At 42.3% G+C, this 21,249-nt stretch overlaps 1 protein-coding gene across 1 annotated transcript in view; it reads left to right on the forward strand.

The window, feature by feature from the left end:
• cpped1 (calcineurin-like phosphoesterase domain containing 1) overlaps positions 1-20,689 on the forward strand; it is a 182,732-nt gene extending 162,043 nt beyond the window's left edge. The window contains exon 4 of the mRNA XM_078240876.1: positions 20,041-20,689. Coding sequence (XP_078097002.1) covers positions 20,041-20,288 — 248 coding nt within the window. The 3' untranslated portion in view covers positions 20,289-20,689. The remainder of the gene's footprint in view (positions 1-20,040) is intronic.
• Positions 20,690-21,249: the final 560 nt, after the last annotated feature.

Genomic DNA, 21,249 nt, shown 5'->3' on the forward strand with positions numbered 1-21,249 from the left:
TAACTTAATTGAGTTTTTTGATGAAGTAACAGAGAGGTTTAGTGGATGATGTGCCATGTGGACATTTAAAAGGTTTATAATAAAATTTTGAATAATAGACTTGTTAGCAGGATTGAAGCTTCTGGGCTGCATGGCATTTATGAAATTGGCTAAGAGACAGATTGTAGTGGTGAAGATTGTTTTTCAGACTGGAAGGAAATGTGTAGTGGTATCCTCCAAGGATTGGTGTTGGGGTTACTGTTGTTTTTGATATATACTGATAACCTGGACTTAGACATACAGGGCATGAATTCAAACTGCGGATGACATGAAACTTGAGAAATGTAGTAAACAATGAGAAGGGTAGTAGAGAGGCTGTTGAAATGGTCATGCGCATGCAGATTAAATTTAACGTGTGAAGTAATTCATATTGGTAGATAGAATGAGGAGATTCAGTATAAACTACATGGTACTATTTTAAATGGGTGCAGAAACCGAGAAATCCGGGAGTACATACACAGATCATTGAAGCTGGTGGAAAAGTTGGAGAGGCTGTAAAAAAAACATGCAAGATTCTTGACTTTATAAATAGAGGCAATAAATTAAAAAGTTGAGGAAGTTACATTAAACCTTTATAGATTACAGGCTATTCCTCAGCTGGAGTATTATGTCCAATTCTGAACACCACTCTTAGGAAGAATGTCAAGGCCTCGGAAAGGATGGAGAGATGATTTGCTTGTACGGTAACAGAGATAAAATACCTCAGCTATGTGGAGATGCTAGAGAAATTGAGGTTGTTATCCTTACAGGAGAGAGAGTTCAAAGGAGATTTGATTTAGTTCAAAATCTAATTGTGTTTTGATAGAGTAAATAGGGAGAAACTATTTCCAAAAGTTTCCAAAATAACCAAGGGACACAGATTTGGGTGACTTGCAAAGGAGAAAATGAGGAAAAAAAACAATTTACGTAGCAAGTTGTTGTAATCCAGAATGGTGGAAACAGATTCACGAATAACTTTTAAAAAGGAAGTGGATAAATACTTAAGAAAAAGAATGCTGGACTTAGGAAAGGAGCAGGAGAGTGAGACAAATTGGATAACTCTTTCAGAGAGCTATCTCAGGAATAATGGGCTGAATATCTTCCACCAATGCTGTATTATTCCATGATCTCTATGAATTACCACCTAGAATCATTCTCCTGTGACACAGAATGGGCCAGAACTTCCCACACATTATATCTGAGCAGCTGTTTTCATCAATAAGTGTAGAGTGCTGTGTGAGCCATAGATCTGCAACAAAATCCAGCAAAGCTGTTTGTTTTGACAGTTACTTTTAAGATTTTCATATAAAGAACACTTTTGGATCCCCATCGAAGACTATACAATCTTATTGCACGGAAGGAGGTTAGTTTTTCTTTACAAGTATATATCAAATTGCCTTTTGAAAGTTTCTTATTGTCCTTTCAGACAGTGAATTCCAAGTCTATTGGATGAGCCAAATGCTAAAAGCCCCTCCCATTTACAAAATATCCTGGCCACAAATTTAAGCCCCCATTTATGGCCTTTTTGAAGCTTACACAAAAACAGAACTGGAGCCTGAGTAGGTCATTCAACCCCTTGAACTGTTTCACCATTCAATAAGTTCACCCAAAACACACCAGGCGGGGGCACATAAAATCCAGCCTAATGTATACAAATTCATAGGTGCATCTATTTTTAAAGAGGAAGACATTATGACTGAGATTTAAAGAGATCTTTTTCACGTATGGATCCAAACCTGTTACACATGAAAGAACAAAAAATATTCTGATTTACCATGCCGTTAAAGAAACTAAGCTGTGAGATGAAAGTGCAAGGCTGCCTGCTTTTTTGTGACATTTATGCATGCCTGCACTAACCACAAGAGTGAAAATGCTGCTTTTCCCCTGTGATTCTCCACATGGTGCCTTCTGCATCTCAGTTGTGTTTTCAGGATGTACGGCAGGAAAGATACGTCGCGAGAAGAAGGAATTTAAAGGCTAATAAATTTAACCTATTTAAATCTCACATATATATCTCATAATGGTTTGACTACATGTCAATGACAGACAAATGGAAAGAGGTATGAGGTTGTCTTCTCAGTTGAATAACTCATTTTGAGTGAAAGGAGAAATCCAGGGATGAACAGGAAATAATTGACATAAATTAGAATTGAAGAATGAGAAATATATTCTGAAAGAAATATTAACATTCATGTCCTTGAACCATGTGTGCTATTTAGCAGGTTTAATAACAGTATAATCTGCTTTTTTTAATTTCAGTCATTTTGATATAACCAACTATGGCACAAGAATATTCTATGTCATTTACAATTGAATTGCAAATAAATTTGATTCCTAAAGCAGGGCAGAAATAAAGCTAATTAAGTTTGAGCTGAAAGCGATGACCTTTCAGCTTCTTATTAATTTATTAATTTAAAATTTTGATTTATTGAGGGAACTTAAGTCCACACTCATAGCACAAGGGGATTTAAAAAGCTGTGGTTTTGTTAGAGAAATAATCCGAAGCTAAACCGGGATCCATTTACTCCTGTGATGTGATTAGGCATTGTATTATGAATACAAAACCTGGTAGACATGAATTTATTTGAAAGCGAGTATATGTAAGATACTAGTTGCAACGCCTCCTGGGTAAGATTACATAAGTTCTGGTCGAGTAATTTTAGTTTAATTTGTGCTCACATGAACGTCATTTTAATTCAATATCTGAGGATAAAACTAGATAATTAAGCAGCTTGAGCCAACAAACCTTGAAAAGATAACCACCCAACATGCCCCTGAATTGTTTGTTACAGTGATTGTATATTTGGTAAATGTGCCTGTTGCAAAATGAGTACAACGTTCAAAGAGCAGAGAGAGCTCTGTAACAGAACATTAGAACGTGGAAGGCATACAAGTCAAAATAGCCTTCTTGGATTTCTATTATCCACACATCTCAATGCCTTAAAGATTTAAATTATGTCTGCTTTCAATCTTTTTTTTGTATTCAAAACAAAAGTTACTTCTGTTGGTAAGTTGCAGTCCCAAGTCCCAAAACAATCTTGGGAAAAGTTTCCATGAATAGTCAATAATCACACCCATATCCTTTGCAAACAGAGGCTCATTTATTGTGATTGCATACTTTCTGTTTCAATATTTATCATCTACCTTGAAAGACAACTGCAATTGCATTGTGCAAGTTGCCCATCTCCTTCCTAAAGCTATTAATCTCAATTACACCAGTTGCAGTGTTTGACATTTTAGGCAGATTTCCTATGGCTTGATGACCTGTCATTCCTGAAGAGCAACTGAAAGTTGGGATGGAAGTAAACAAATGGAGGATGTGCACTTGGAATCGTTTATCTAAAAATGCAGTTTAGGTTTGACTGCATTCTCAAATCAAATTTCTGTCTCCATATGTTATGCATAATAAGACTTCTTACTCACCACTAGATTATAGAGTGTTCACCAGATTCATTTTTGGGTGTGTAGATATCTTGAGGGTCTGACCTTCATGCCATTTCCACTAGAACTCATGAAACTTTTACTACATTTCTAAACTGGACTGCACAACTGAAGCTTAATTTAAAAGTTTAGCTCACTGAGCGGTTACGTCTGGGCATGTGTTTACTGATTATGTAAGCTTGCCTGTAACCCTAAGCAGTTTAATGTCCAGCATCTTGCATCACCAATGCCTGTTTCCACAAAGAATCACTCACTTGATGGAAAGGTAGTTAAGAGATTTTTATAAAATGCCCTTGTGCACGTATGAAACAATAACAGAATTATCGGGTGGAATTTTTCCAGAGTGTCAGGCTCTGATGGAAAACTGGCGTGTAACTCTCTAGCTGCACAGCTGAGTTTTTAGTCCAGATTGGCAGACACTCTTGGGAAAAAAAATAATGAGTAGACGGGGCTTACGCCATTAATCTGGTGGGGCAGGTCCTAATAGAGCTAGCTAGGCAGCTCCACAGAAACCGGAGCACCATCTTTAGAGGGTGCCCCGATCAGTACAGAAAGTAACTGCTTCCTCCCGCCCCCAGTGAACATGGAGAACCCCACCCCCTCACAAGCATCGGAGCTTCCCCCTCCCCCCACTCCCCCACCCCACCACCGTTGCACAAGCATCGGGACACTGCCCACCACCGAATGCCAACATCAGAGTCCTCCTATCCCCCAAGTGCTAACATTAGAGGCGACCCATCTCTCGGGGGCACTCTTCCTTCCCACAACCACAGTCTCAGAGGCACTCTCCACCCTTACAGACTCCCCTCCCCCCCCACCCCACCCATGAAGCTGCCCAGAGGGCCCACCCTGGCACTGCTAGGTTGGCAGCGCCCACCTGGCAATGCTCACTTTTGCCAGGGGCAGGGCCAGGACACTGCCTGGGCGTATCTCTTCCCCACTGGGGGAGGGCTATACTTATCTTAACGCCCCAGGGGGGAAACCCCTCAAATGTTTCCCACCTTCACAAACCTGTTGTGAATCTCACCATTGTGACGTCAGGTCGGCGAGTTTTCAAATATTCTGTGAGGGGGGTAATGTGGAGAGGAGGACTTTTAAACATATGTTAATGCATTTAAAAGTATTAAAATAAGGTCCTGCTGTCACTGGCGAGGGGCAGGGAAAATCAGGAAACGTGACCTCGCCGGCATGAATCACATTCTCGCAAGTTTTTGCGCCCACATCACTGATCTCGCTGAGGGCAAATGTGGGCACAAAATTGCCCCCATCATATTCTATGACAACAAGAATGACACGGCTCATCTACATCTCTCAGTAAAAGGCTCAGCAAACACTTTTTCATGGCACTCACAAAGATCTTTAACAGCTCAGCTATCCGCTCAACAGTAACATCAGAAAATCTGTTCCTAAGAACTGAGACTTAATGGTCTGGAATTTGCAGTCAGCAACAGAGCAAAGGCATTCACAGCTGACCTCGCTGAGAGATCTAACAATGTGGCAAGAACCTGGTGTACAATGAATTGCAGCATTCTCAAATGGGAATTTGAGAGTTTATTTAGTTATTAGTGTCACAAATAAGCTTACCTTAACACTGTAATGAAGTTACTGTGAAAAGCCCCTGTGAATTTCCAATGTGGAGCTGCAGTGATGCCACCCAAATGTCCAAGCATTCAACCACGCTCAGGAATTCTCACAGATAGCCAACCAGGTAATGAAAGTTATTAATCACCAAATCACCTTTCAAAAATTCTACACAAAGTAAAGATTGGAATGTACACATGGGGTGAAAATAGCAGAAATATCATGAGAAATTTTAAATTTCCTTCAACTTTAAAAAAAAATCTATTTTCAGAGATCTAGTAATTAATCATATTAGAGACATTTGGTAAGATAGTATTTCTGCAGTGAAACATGCAGTGAGGGACATATCACTACTTCAGGATTCCTGTGTTCTCTGCTTGTGCTATACCCTGAAGTGTCAGTCAGATTCAGAGCGGTAACAGCAGCGAACGGCAACAGTTCATGGTTTTTTTAGACAATGAATCTTTTAGCCCCACAATCTCCAGGACTTTTATTTTGCACTTAGTACATGAATTTGCATTTATGTGGCAGCTTTAATGTTGTAAAATGTTCCATGATGGCTACACAGCAATGTAATTCAAGAAAGGGAACAGGGACAGCCCGGGAAATTACCGACCGGTGAGTCTAACCTCAGTGGTTGGTAAGTTGATGGAGAGGATCCTGAGAGACAGGATTTATGATCATCTAGAGAAGTTTAGTATGATCAAAAGTAGTCAGCACGGCTTTGTCAGGGGCAGGTCGTGCCTTACGAGCCTGGTTGAGTTCTTTGAAAATGTGACCAAGCACATTGACGAAGGAAGAGCGGTGGATGTGGTCTATATGGACTTCAGCAAAGCGTTCGATAAGGTCCCCCATGCAAGACTTCTTGAGAAAGTGAGAGGGCATGGGATCCAAGGGGCTGTTGCCTTGTGGATCCAGAACTGGCTTGCCTGCAGAAGGCAGAGAGTGGCTGTGGAGGGGTCTTTCTCTGCATGGAGGTCAGTGACCAGTGGAGTGCCCCAGGGATCTGTTCTGGGACCCTTGCTGTTTGTCATTTTCATAAATGACCTGGATGAGGAAGTGGAGGGATGGGTTGGTAAGTTTGCTGACGACACCAAGGTAGGTGGTGTTGTGGATAGTTTGGAGGGATGTCAGAAGTTGCAGCGAGACATAGATAGAATGCAAGACTGGGCGGAGAAGTGGCAGATGGACTTCAACCCGGATAAGTGTGTAGTGATCCATTTTGGCAGATCCAATGGGATGGAGCAGCAGTATAAAATGAAGGGTACCATTCTTAGCAGTGTAGAGGATCAGAAGGACCTTGGGGTCCGGGTCCATAGGACTCTTAAATCGGCCTCGCAGGTGGAGGATGCGGTCAAGAAGGCGTATGGCATACTAGCCTTCATTAATCGAGGGATTGAGTTTAGGAGTCGGGAGATAATGCTGCAGCTTTATAGGACCCTGGTTAGACCCCACTTGGAGTACTGCGCGCAGTTCTGGTCACCTCATTACAGGAAAGATGTTGAAGCCATTGAAAGGGTGCAGAGGAGATTTACAAGGATGTTGCCTGGATTGGGGGGCATGCCTTATGAGGATAGGTTGAGGGAGCTTGGTCTCTTCTCCCTGGAGAGACGAAGGATGAGAGGTGACCTGATAGAGGTTTACAAGATGTTGAGGGGTCTGGATAGGGTGGACTCTCAGAGGCTATTTCCAAGGGCTGAAATGGTTGCTACGAGAGGACACAGGTTTAAGGTGCTGGGGGGTAGGTACAGGGGGGATGTCAGGGGTAAGTTTTTCACTCAGAGGGTGGTGGGTGAGTGGAATCGGCTGACGTCGGTGGTGGTGGAGGCAAACTCGTTGGGGTCTTTTAAGAGACTTCTGGATGAGTACATGGGATTTAATGGGATTGAGGGCTATAGATAGGCCTAGAGGTGGGGATGTGATCGGCGCAACTTGTGGGCCGAAGGGCCTGTTTGTGCTGTGGCTTTCTATGTTCTATGTTCTATGTAATCAAATTTGACATGTTTGGCCGATTGAGAGGAATGTTTGTGTCACTGTAACATAAGCACAGTTTTTCTCAAAGATAAAAATTTGTCCGGACCTTTGTGGTTGTTAATAAAAATCATTATTTTAAATAGATGTAACAAACACAGGTGGCACGCTGGCACAGTGGTTAGCACTGCTGCCTCACAGCGCCAGGGTTCAATTCCCAGCTTGGGTCACTGTGTGGCGTTTGTACGTTCTCCCCGTGTCTGCATGAGTTTCCTCCAAGTGCTCCGGTTTTCTCCCACAGTTTGAAAGATGTGCTGGTTAAGTGCATTGGCCCGAACAGGCTCCGGATCATGGCGACTCGGGGATTTTCACAGTAACTTCATTGCAGTGTTAATGTAAGCCTACTTGTGACTAATAAATAAACATTTAAAACATTTTAATCTCCTTTGGAGTTTGCACCTTCTCCCCGAGTCTGGGTGGGTTTCCTACGGGTGCTCCAGTTTCCTCCCGCAATCCAAAGATGCGCAGGTTAGGTGGATTGGTCATGCTAAATTGCTCCTTACTGTCCAAAGATGTGCAGGTTAGGTGGATTAGCCATGGAAAATTGCCCCTTAATGTCCAAAGATGTATAGGTTAGATGGATTAGCCATGATAAATGCAAGGAGTTACAGGGATATGGTAGGGGGATAGGCCTGGATAAGATACTCTTTCGGAGAGTCAGTGCAGACTCAATGAGCTGAATGGCCTCCTTCTGCACTGTATGGATTACATGATATGGTTCTACAGAAGCTTTTTAGGATGGTATATCCATTGCTGCATGGCCTTTCCCTCCGCTGGAAAGGCAGACGACGACGATATTTAAAAACCAAAGAGAAATTAGGTTATGTAATATTAGCTTTTTAGATGACTATGCTATCTTTTCAAACTGGTTGATACAATTTTATACCAAGTTAAGTTGTGATAATTGTACAACCTGAGGTGCCAGTGGAACCAACCTGTCATTGGTAATATAACATGGGAAATTGGAATTTTAGCAACGCTGGGTAGCAGCAGCTCCTGAACAGAACCTGCTTCCTGACTGATTCCTGTTCCTTGCTGCTGTGACAACGTTGCTGGAGGGCAAAGATTATATATCAGTTGTGGTTTTGTATAGTGTAGTAGACTGATTATATTTCTTAACAAGATATTCTGCACCTAATGCAAATTAATTGAATAATTGGTGTTTTTGGATAGTGTAGTAGACTGATTATATTTCTTAATGAGATATTCCGCATCTAATGCAAATTATCTGAAAATAAATAGGTACAAATGAAGCTTTTAACAGACTGCACTTTGTTTAGCAGAGTAGCCACCCCTACTTTCTGATGGTTTGTCTTTTGACAGAATATCTGGGAAAACATGTCTAGATTTTGATCTGTAAAATAATATTTTATATAAAAATGAGCCAGCTTCGTTCAGCACATCTCTCGGTATAACTGCAAAGTAGCTTTCTGTCAAGAGTGCCTATCTGTTCTGGCCACAAACAGGTTGAGCAACTGAAATATTCATGCACATGTCTTACAAGACAAATGTCCTATTAAGTCATAAGTTCGACTCGAATATTGTGAACGTTTGGATTAAACTGCAAGGTTGTGGAACATTTTCGAAAAGAAACTCTGTTTGGCAACAGAACATATAGACGGTGCTGGAGCAAGAACAAGCAATGAAAATGGTATACTAATGAAGAAGGGGATTTGATAAATTTGTGCCTATGATTCCAAGCTCACCAGACTTTACAGAAGTAATTGTTAACTAGAAAGATTGCATGAAGCAAAGGACATTGTAATTTAGTGGGAAGGTTTGTCCAGATACACTTCATTGTAAGTGGGTTAAGTGGGAAAAAAAGCAAGTACTTACCTATTTGTGTAATAAAACCATTTGCGATAATAAGCTCACAAAAAGGCTAAATTGATATAAATTGTATCCCATCAGTTTTCTGAATGTATGTTCCTTACGACATACATTAAAAATTAATTTGTTGAAGGATTAAAATTAGTTAAAGAGGTAATGAGATGTATTTAACGATAGATTACATCCCTCAGTGCCAACACTAATTAGTTTCTTGTTGTGAGGATCGGATTAGACTGTTTATGTTTTAAATATTCATTTTATAGGAAAACTAATCCCAGTAATTACTATATAAGGTCACCTCTACAAAACATGAAAAATATTTTGTGCAAATTATGCCATGACATGCAACATAAACTATTTAACAAGAAATATAATCCTAGCATTTTTTTTCTCATTTTTCATTTGCTATGTGTTGGAAGAAGGGTGACAGGGGAGAAGTCTACTAACAGTAGGTCTTCACCACTTGGGCAGTAATTTGGCTGAGTGGTTTGCCCACCTGCTTTAGAACATGCCCAATTGATTTCATATTACCGTCCAGTCTGTGAAGGTAACAATCTAACCCGGAAAGTTGCTAGGCTGCGTTAAGGAAGATTACTTCATGAAGGCCAAGGAAGACAGATTATTTTGCTGCTGCCCTCTCTCGCTAATTTACTCCCGTGTCTCTTCTGAAGGTGTGGACTGAATTTTGGTACACAGCTGCTAGTTGTCAGCTGATGCTTCACCCATATTTCCATTACTCAAGTGAGCTTTGACAGTGATGGTCACCAGAATATTCAATTATGTAGGCCCTAATTGAGGCAGATCCTGTCCTCAACTGATGTCCACATATGTGGGCTTCCAACTGGTTTCCATCATCAGATAGTGATCAGAAATGTGAACCCAGGCTGGTCTTCCACTCCCTAAGACAGGGCTGCAGAAGCCAATTCACATAGAATCCCTACAGTACAGACGGAGGCCATTCAGCCCATCGAGCATTGTAGCAACACTACAACTGTAGCCTCAATTGAGATCAGTTAGTTATCTTTTCCTGGTCTGTGTCATTCAGCAGTTTACCAAATAGACTTGTTGGGCTAGCATTTAATCTAAAAATAATATTCTGGGGACCTGGATTTGAATCCCACCACGGCAGGTGCTGGAATTTGAATTCAGTAAAAAATAATATCGGATGACCATATAAGCATTGTCAATTGTTGGAAAAACCCATTTGATTCACTAATGTCCTTTAGGGAAGGAAATCTGCCGTCTTTATCTGGTCTGACCTACATGTGACGCCAGAGCCAAAGCAACGTGGTTGACTCTCAACTGCCCTCGGGCAACTAGGGATGGGCAATTAATGTTGTAAGAGTTTTAACAACACCAGGTTAAAGTCCAACAGGCTTATTTGGTAGCAAATGCATTAGCTTTCGGAGCGCTGCTCCTTCGTCAGATGGACTGGAAATCTGCTCTCAAACAGGGCACAGAGACACAAAATCAAGTTACAGAATACTGATTAGAATGCGAATCTCTACAGCCAACCAGTCTTAAAGATACAGACAATGTGAGTGGAGGGAGCATTAAGCACAGGTTAAAGAGATGTGTATTGTCTCCAGACAGGACAGCCAGTGAGATTCTGCAAGTCCAGGAGGCAAGCTGTGGGGGTTACTGATAGTGTGACATAAACCCAACATCCCGGTTTAGGCCGTCCTCATGTGTGCGGAACTTGGCTATCAGTTTCTGCTCAGCGACTCTGCACTGTCGTGTGTCGTGAAGGCCGCCTTGGAGAACGCTTACCCAAAGATCAGAGGCTGAATGCCCGTGACCGCTGAAGTGCTCCCCCACAGGAAGAGAACAGTCTTGCCTGGTGATTGTCGAGCGGTGTTCGTTCATCCGTTGTAGTAACGTCTGTTGTGTGGGGAGCCTTCAACATGTCATTGATGAAGACGAACATCTCGCCAAGGCCATCCCCACACCCCCACTTCTTGCCTTCAAACAACCGCACAACTCAAACAGACCATTGTCCGCAGCAAACTACCCAGCCTTCAGGAGAACAGTGACCACAACACCACACAACCCTGCCACAGCAACCTCTGCAAGACGTGCCGGATCATCGACACGGATGCCATCATCTCACGTGAGAACACCATCTGCCAGGTACACGGTACCTACTCTTGCAACTCGGCCAACGTTGTCTACCTGATACGCTGCAGGAAAGGATGTCCCGAGGCATGGTACATTGGGGAAACCATGCAGACGCTACGACAACAGATGAATGAACACCACTCGACAATCACCAGGCAAGACTGTTCTCTTCCTGTTGGGGACCACTTCAGCAGTCACGGACATTCAGCCTCTGATCTTCGGGTAAGCGTTCTCCAAGGTGGCCTTCACGACACACGACAGCGCAGAGTCTCTGAGCAGAAACTGATAGCCAAGTTCCGCGCACATGTGGACGGCCTAAACCAGGATGTTGGGTTTATGTCACACTATCAGTAACCCCCACAGCTTGCCTCCTGGACTTGCAGAATCTCACTGGCTGTCCTGTCTGGAGACGATACACATCTCTTTAACCTGTGCTTAATGCTCACTCCACTCACATTGTCTGTATCTTTAAGACCTGGTTGGCTGTAGAGATTCACATTCTAATCAGTAGTCTGTAACTTGATTTTGTGTCTCTGTGACCTGTTTGAGAGCATATTTCCACTCCACCTGACGAAGGAGCAGCGCTCCGAAAACTTTTGGCAAATGGCATTTGCTACCAAATAAACCTGTTGGACTTTAACCTGGTGTTGTTAAAATTCTTACTGTGTTTACCCCAGTCCAACGCCGGCATCTCCACATCACAATTAATGTTGGCCAGCCAGTGACACCCATGTCCTGCGAATGAGTAAAATTTTAAAAAGGATTGAATCTAAAGATAATTCTAAGGGTAAGAATGCTCACCATTATTTGCAAATCTGACAACAACTACAGTTGTGGGCAGAAAGGCAGTTCAATACAAAAATACAGATTTTGCTGTGTGAGATGCTTTATTCCTTTATAAGGTCCACAAAATAGCATCTCATCTCCTGGCTCCCCATTCATCCATATACTGAACAGCATGAGCTTCCTGTTCTTGCATTGTAACTATGGGCTAAATCACCATAGAAAGTTAAGGTTTGGCTTTGTCAGTAATAAATCGCTGCCCAGCAACCTGTCTGAAAATAAACTTTTACACATGTGGAGATCCATTCACAAATTTGTTGGCAATTTTAAAACAAAATAATTAATTTAAATTTTAAAAATCTTTTACTTTTTGGCTGGTTTATTTCTCGCTCTTAATCTCATCTTTCTTTCGCTCTCGATCATTTATTTTCTGCACCTAATTTTACTGAGACCAATATTCTGACTACGCATTAATGACTCTTCTATTAGATTTATTAAGGAGATATCATGGAATCATAGAAACCCTACAGCACAGAAAGAGGCCATTTGGCCCATCGAGTCTGCACCGACCACAATCCCACCCAGGCCCTACCCCCATATCTCTACATATTTACCCATTAATCCCTCTAACCTACGCATCTCAGGACACTAAGGGCAATTTTAGCATGGCCAATCAACCTAACCCGCACATCTTTGGACTGTGGGAGGAAACCGGAGCACCCGGAGGAAACCCACGCAGACACGAGGAGAATGTGCAAACTCCACACAGACAGTGACCCAAGCCGGGAATCGAACCCAGGTCCCTGGAGCTGTGAAGCAGCAGTGCTAACCACTGTGCTACCGTGCCGCCCGGTTGCTTAGAACATAGAACAGTACAGCACAGAACAGGCCCTTCGGCCCACGATGTTGTGCCGAGCTTTATCTGAAACCAAGATCAAGCTATCCCATTCCCTATCATCCTGGTGTGCTCCATGTGCCTATCCAATAACCGCTTAAATGTTCCTAAAGTGTCTGATTCCACTATCACTGCAGGCAGTCCATTCCACACCCCAACCACTCTCTGCGTAAAGAACCTACCTCTGATATCCTTCCTATATCTCCCACCATGAACCCTATAGTTATGCCCCCTTGTAATAGCTCCATCCACCCAAGGAAATAATCTTTGTTCTAGTCATACAGTTTTAGGTGCCATGATGTTCCATTTGCAGAAACATAGAAAAAACTACAGCACAATACAGGCCCTTCAGCCCACAAAGTTGTGCCGAACATGTCCCTACCTTAGCGATTACTAGGCTTACCCATAACCCTCTATCTTACTAAGTTTATTGTACTTATCTAAAAGTCTCTTAAAAGACCCTATCGAATCCGCCTCCACCACCATTGCTGGCAGCCCATTCCACGCACCCACCACCCTCTGAGTGGAAAACCTACCCCTGACATCTCCTCTGTACCTACTCCCCAGCACCTTAAACCTGTGTCCTCTTGTGGTAACCATTTCAGCCCTAGGAAAATGCCTCTGACTGTCCACTCGATCAATACCTCTCAACATCTTATACACCTCTATAAGGTCACCCCTCATCCTTCGTTTCTCCAAGGAGAAAAGGCCGAGCTCACTCAACCTATCCTCATAAGGCATGCCCCCCCAACCCACGCAACATCCTTGTATATTTCCTCTGCACCCTTTCTATGGCTTCCACATCCTTCCTGTAATGAGGCGACCAGAACTGAGCACAGTACTCCAAGTGGGGTCTGACCAGGGTCCTATATAGCTGCAACATTATCTCACGACTCCTAAACTCAATTCCTCGATTGATGAAGGTCAGTACACCATACGCCTTCTTAACCACAGCCTCAACCTGCACAGCTGCTTTGAGCGTCCTATGAACTCGGACCCCAAGATCCTTCTGATCTTCCACAATGCCAAGAGTCCTACCATTAATATTATATTCCGCCATCCTATTTGACCTGCCAAAATGAACCACCTCACACTTATCTGGGTTAAACTCCATCTGCCACTTCTCCGCCCAGTCTTGCATCCTATCAATGTCTCGCTGCAACTTCTGACATCCCTCCACACTATCCACAACACCTCCAACCTTTGTGTCATCAGCAAACTTACCAACCCATCCCTCCACTTCCTCATCCAGGTCATTTATAAAAATCACAAAGAGTAAGGATCCCAGAACAGATCCCTGGGGCACTCCACTGGTGACCGACCTCCATTCAGAATATGACCCATCTATAACCACTCTTTGCGTTCTGTGGGCAAACCAGTTCTGGATCCACAAAGCAATGTCCCCTTGGATCCCATGCCCCCTCACTTTCTCAATAAGCCTTGCATGGGGCACCTTATCAAATGCCTTGCTGAAGTCCATATATACTACATCTACTGCTCTTCCTTCATCAATGTGTTTAGTCACATCCTCAAAAAATTCAACCAGGCTCGTAAGGCATGATCTGCCTTTGACAAAGCCATGCTGACTATTCTTAATCACATTATACCTCTCCAAATGTTCATAAATCCTGCCTCTCAGGATCTTCTCCATCAACTTACCAACCACTGAGGTTAGACTCACTGGTCTATAATTTCCATGGCTATCTCTACTCCCTTTCTTGAATAAAGGAACAACATCCGCAATCCTCTGAAACCTCTCCCGTCTCCATTGATGATGCAAAGATCACCGCCAGAGGCTCAGCAATCTCCTCCCTCGCCTCCCACAGTAGCCTGGGGTACATCTCATCCGGTCCCGGCGACTTATCTAACTTGATACTTTTCAAAAACTCCAACACATCCTCTTTCTTAATATCTACATGCTCAAGCTTTTCAATCCGCTGCAAGACTGCACTACAACCACCAAGATCCTTTTCCATAGTGAATACTGAAGTAAAGTATTCATTAAGTACCTCTGCTATTTCATCCGGTTCCATACAAACTTTCCCACCGTCACACTTGATAGGTCCTATTCTTTCACGTCTTATCCTCTTGCTCTTCACATACTTGTAGAATGCCTTGGGGTTTTCCTTAATCCTGTCTGCCAAGGCCTTCTCATGACCCCTTCTGGCTCTCCTAATTTCCTTCTTAAGATCCTTCCTATTAGCTGTATACTCTTCTAGATCTCTAACATTACCTAGCTCCCTGAACCTTTGTAAGCTTTTCTTTTCTTCTTGACTAGATTCATTACAGCCTTTGTATACCACGGTTCCTGTAACCTACCATAACTTCCCTGTCTCATTGGAACATTGCTATGCAGAACTCCAGACGAATATTCCCTGAAAATTTGCCACATTTCTTCCGTACATTTCCCTGAGAAAACCTCTTTCCAATTTAAGCCTCCAATTTCCTGCCTGATAGCCTCATAATTCCCCTTACTCCAATTAAACACTTTTCTAACTTGTCTGATCCTATCTCTCTCCAATGCTAGTGTAAAGGAGATAGAATTATGATCACTATCTCCAAAATGCTCTCCCACTGAGAGATCTGACACCTGACCAGGTTCATTTCCCAATACCAAATCAAGTACAGCCTCTCCTCTTGTAGGCTTATCTACATACTGTGTCAAGAAACCCTCCTGAACACACCTAACACGCTCCTCCCCATCTACACCCCTTACTCTAGGGAGATTCCAATCAATATTTGGGAAATTAAAATCTCCCATCACGACAACTCTTATTATTACACCTTTCCAGGATCTGTTTCCCTATCTGCTCCTCAACATCCCTGTTACTATTGGGCGGCCTATAGAAAACACCCAGTAAAGTTATTGACCCCTTCCTGTTCGTAACCTCCACCCACAGAGACTCCGTAGACAATCCCTCCATGGTGTCCATCTTTTCTGCAGCCGTGACACTATCTCTGATCAACAGTGCCACTCCCCCACCTGTTTTGCCTCCCTCCCTGTCCCTTCTGAAACATCTGAAACCCGGCACTTGAAGTAACCAGTCATGTCCCTGAGTCATCCAAGTCTCTGTAATGGCCACCACATCATATTTCCAAGTAGTGATCCACGCTCTAAGCTCACGTGTCTTGTTCTTGGAAATTAAATGGGAAAAAGCATGGAGCCATAGAGGTTTACAGCATGGAAACAGGCCCTTCGGCCCAACTTGTCCATGCCGCCCCCTTTTTTTAAACCACAATGCTAGTCCCAATTGCCCACATTTGGCCCATATCCCTCTATAGCCATCTTACCCATATAACTGTCTAAATGCTTTTTAAAAGACAAAATTGTACCCGCCTCTACTACTGCCTCTGGCAGCTTGTTCCAGACACTCACCACCCTTTGTGTAAAAAAATTGCCCCTCTGGACACTTTTGTATCTCTCCCCTAGCATGTCTAACAAATAGTGAGCACCATACGTTCACTGATTACAGTAAGGTTTAGTCTAGTATGCTTTTGGAGCCAGGATAAGTGGCTTTCACCAGGCATTTTTTTCCCCCAAATTATCATAGACTTTAACTTGGACACCTAATCAAAATGCTCCCTGTTAATTATTCGCCTTTTTAAAAATTTCTAAATCATGCTGGCGGTGCACATGTGATTTTTCATTGTCACCGTGCATTGCTAGTGTGCCCAGGTTTCGTGGCACAATAGTGAGAGTAGCTACACAGAATCTCAAATGATCGAATAAGCTGACTAAACGCCATAAAATGTTATCAAGCTGAATAAATTGAAATGTCAAATGGAATTACCACAGAACTGCCTGGAGTGACACTGAATAGCAGAAAATCCCAAAATCTAAATTGTTCAATGAAGTTCTGTTAAAATTTTCATTCTACATTGGTTCTTTTATTTAATTCAAGTGATGAAGAACTTTTTGATCAATGACTTGCGTTGTAAGTTAACCTTCAGGCTGGATATATAGACATATGAAATAGGCTGAATATGAATAGGTAAACAATTTTCCATGTGATCCCTGAGAAATATTTTGGTAAGATTACGTTTCTCAGTATGTTAGAAAAAAGGAAAATGCAAATAAATTATAAGATTAATAATCAATTCTGGACTATTTTTTAAAAAGAAAATAAACTATGTACTTGGGGAATCATCTTTCATTCTTTTGTTGTCAACAATATGAGGGTGGCACGGTGACACAGTGGTTAGCACTGCGCCTCACAGCTCCAGGGACCTGAGTTCAATTCCCGGCTTGGGTCACTGTCTGTGTGGAGTTTGCATGTTCTCCCCGTGTCTGCGTGGGTTTCCTCCAGGTGCTCCGGTTTCTTCCCACAGTTCAAAGATGTGCGGGTTAGGTTGATTGGCCATGCTAAATTTTCCATTCGTGCCAGGGGATTAGCAGGTTAAATATATGGAGTTACGGGAATAGGGCTTGGGTGGGATTGTGGTGGGTGCAGACTCGATGAGCTGAATGGCCTCCTTCTGCACTGTAGGGATCCTATGAACTATTTAAATTTGATATTTATCTGAAAGAAATTATCTGTGGTTCTCTTAGATTGAATGTCAAAGAACAAGATGGCGGTGAGGGGAGCTACCACCTGAATATGGGAATGTCTTTGCACTGACTCTCAGTTTTTACAACTCCTATTTAACTCTTGCATCTCTCTTCCTTGGCTAATGGCACATGCTTTGTTCCATTAATGTCATAATGTTTCCATAACTTGGCTGTGACAGTTTGATACATTATTCTTCCAGTGTCCCTGTGGTTGTGTTATACATTTGTGTGTATGTATTTTTATATGTATATGTAAATCAAGTCATTTTTCAGATTGTATTTACATGCTTATTCACCTCTTTTTCAATTTTCAAGAAGGCCACACAACCAAAAATTCAATTGAATGTCCTCACATTGCTGATTGACCTTTTGCATCTTTCTGTTATTTTCCTTATTATTATTCCCCATTGTTGCTCTATCAGTTTCTGATGATCCAGTCCCGCCTGTCACGGGAATCGTCGTGGGCGGGATGGAAAATTTGGCAGACCATTTAAAAGTCTGTTGACCTAGGACTGGAATTTCCAATCTTACGTGGGCGTGGTTGGAAAAGTCAAAGATTTCTGAGTTTTCTTTTATAGAAAGCTGTTTGACTCAGAATCACTCCCCCTCTACTGCCCCATTCCCCAAAGAGAAACATAACTGCCAACACGTTCATTCCCAAATTGAGTAAAGTTTTGATTTGGTTTGATTTATTATTGTCATGTGTGGTTAGTATACAGTGAAAAGTATTGTTTCTTGCGCGCTATACAGACAAGGCATACCGTTCATTGAGAGGGAAAAAGTACCTCACGCAGGACTGACAAGAAGGTAACATTTAAAGCACTGGTGGCTGATAAAACTAGAAGTGTGAATGGACTTGTTACTAGTATATTTTCTCCCCTTCTCAGGGCAGCGAAACAAATTGCTGAGAGAATTAACTTTATCACAACAGGCTATCACTCTGTTCTGCCACATTATCATCCAAGTGATGAACTTGAAAATTGACCCTTGAATAAAACAGAGAAATGTTTTTTTTTCTCCAAACCAATGCTGCTTCTTTCTACACTTAATAATAACATTGGAGGTGACCCCCACTATTTCTCATTTATATACTGCCCCTGGACCACAGTATCAGTAAACAGCATTCGCTGACGATACCTCACCACCGGCTCCCTCGACAACTCCACTGTCTCTAAATTATCAGACTGTTTGTCTGACACCCAGCGCTGGATGAGCAGAAACTTGCTCCAACTGTAAGGAAGGCCAATGCAATAGCTGTTGGGCCCAACTGCAAAATCCATTCCCTAGCCACTGATGCCTTTCCTCTCACTGGAATGTTTAAGATTAAACCATACTTATTCGTAACCTCCAGATGGGCTTCCCATCACACATCCATGCCATCAATAAGACCACCTATTTCCAACTCTGTAATATTGTCTAACTCCACCCCTCAGCTTATCTGCTGCTGAAACCTGAATTCATTCCTTTGTTACTCTAGACATGACTATTCCTTATTGGTCTCCTACACTCTATCCTCTGTAAGAAGTTTATTTATTAGTCACAAGTAGGTTTACATCTACACTGCAATGAAGCCACTGTGAAATTCCCCTAGTTGCCACACTCCAGCACCTGTTCACCTGTCAATGCACCTAACGCGCACATCTTTCAAACTGTGGAAGGAAACCAGAGCACCCGGAGGAAACCCACGCAGACACAGGGAGAATGTGCAGATTCCGCACAGACAGTGACCCAAGCCAGGAATTGAACCCGGGTCCCTGGCGCTGTGAAGCAGCAGTGCTAACCACTGTGCCACCAGCTCTGCTGCTTGTATTCTTACCCACATAAAGTCCCACTCATCCATCACAGCCGTGTGCCTGCGGACTTGCACTGCCTCCGCTTAAGCAACGTCTTGACTTTAAAATTCTCATCCTTACTTTCAAATCTGTCCATGGCCTTGCTCCCTTCCCTATCTCTGTGGAGCCCCAGAACCCTCAGATATCTGCACTCCTCTAAATCTAGCTTCTGCAGCAGCCCGATGTTAATTGCTCCATCGTTGGTTGGGCCACACTTTCAGCTACCTCAGCCCTAAGCTCTGGAATTCCCTCTCTTCACCTTTCCAACTCTCCCTCCTCCTTTTAAGATGCTCCTTAAGACTTGGACATCTGCTCTAATATTGCTTCATGTGGCTTAGTGTCAAATTTTGCTTATAGTGTTCTTATGAAACACCTTGGGAAAATTTGTTACATTAGAAAGTGTTTGTCCATGTGCTCTCTTTAGCAGCAATCATGAAAGAAAGCAAACATTAAACAAATACTGACTTTTTATTATCTTGTTGCAGTTTATAATATCGCAGCATAGCTCTTTCATGTAGCAGTTAGCTGTGTAACATTTGGGATCAGCATAGTGAAGCTTTCCCCAAGGTCTGAGCGCACACTGATCTTTCAGCTCAAAGCCTTACTTCAGCCTTTAAAAACCAAAGGAAAATATGTTGTGGACAAGAAAGCACCACTTGCCCTGTAAAGAAATCGTTGCAAATTAAATTCACTGGATAGATTCCTCAGAAATTCTTCTGAGTCCTCAGTTTCCACTTACTGAAATCCAGTGCAGCACAGTGGCGACTAAGCATAATTACAAACGTGTATCTAATACATTTTACAGCCAGTCTTTGAGAAGCCAAATTCTTTGTGTGGCTGTTGTAGAGACTGAACACTGTCAAAAATCTTAGCAGCTGTATGATTGTCAAAGGGAATGGAATTGAGAAGTCAAATGCATCATTATGTTGTTATACTGACTGATTTTGTTTTATTTGTTCCAGGCGTAAAGGCGATCTTTTCTGGCCACTACCATCGGAACGCTGGTGGTATGTTTAACAATCTGGATATGGTGGTGACTTCAGCTATAGGCTGCCAGTTGGGAGAGGACAAGCACGGTGTGAGGGTAGTGGTAGTGACGGAGGAGAAGATCCATCACAAGTACATCAATTTGGATGAACTAAGTGACCTTACAGTTAAAGAGGTGATTTCAGACCTTTTTGATGTAAGTGTTCTGAATCCCTGCCTTTAATAAAACATTGTGAGAAGAGGCTGTTTAATCAATACACATAAGGCCCATCACAAGATGAGTGGCATTAGTGGGTACATTCACATATTTGGTGAAGTCCATTATATAATCATACAGTGAATTAGTCAGAAAGATTTCTCCTGCTACATTAAACTGGGAGCGCCAATAAATGTGAATTTTACCAGATCAACTGTGTACATTTTTCTACATATTTAGGTACATCTCTGTTATCTCATGAAGTTATGCACATAATCTTGAAACTTTTATGGCATTATTTTTGCTACCATCTGTGGGAATGTTTTACCAGCTGTCACTGCTTTAATACAGGATGTACTCAAGCTGTATATTATCTGAACATGTTGAAGTATCTGAAATAATAAAGAAATGTAAACAAGAATACCAAACATGCTTCCCTTAATTAACAAAAAATCGTAATAAGAATTTTGTTTTTGAAAATCTTCATGGCTGGGCTAATTAACAATTATAGCAACAGTTTTGCAATGTAAGACACAGTTCGCAGGATTCCACCTATGGTGAATTTTAATTATCACTTCAAAAGCTCGCTGATGGGCAGAACCTCAGGCAGACACTTTGCTGTGTGTCTGACCAAGGTGTTAATTAGGTGTCACTGTGCTAACAAGACAACTTGGACCCATCACTACTTTCATTTCATTCTTGTCATAAATGCAAAAAACAGGCACTCTCAAGAACACTACAATCTTTAAACAATCCTATTGACAGTCATAGAGGTTTACAGCATGGAAACAGGCCCTTCGGCCCAACTTGTCCATGTCACCCAGGTTTTACCACTAAGCTAGTCCCAATTGCCCGCATTTGGCCCATACCCCTCTATACACATTGTACCCACGTAACTGTCTAAATGCTTTTTAAAAGACAAAATTGTACCTGCCTCTACTACTGCCTCTGGCAGCTTGTTCCAGACACTCACCACCCTCTGTGTGAA

The sequence above is a fragment of the Mustelus asterias genome, chromosome 23, assembly GCF_964213995.1.
Source record: "Mustelus asterias chromosome 23, sMusAst1.hap1.1, whole genome shotgun sequence".
Classification (NCBI taxonomy): domain Eukaryota; kingdom Metazoa; phylum Chordata; class Chondrichthyes; order Carcharhiniformes; family Triakidae; genus Mustelus; species Mustelus asterias.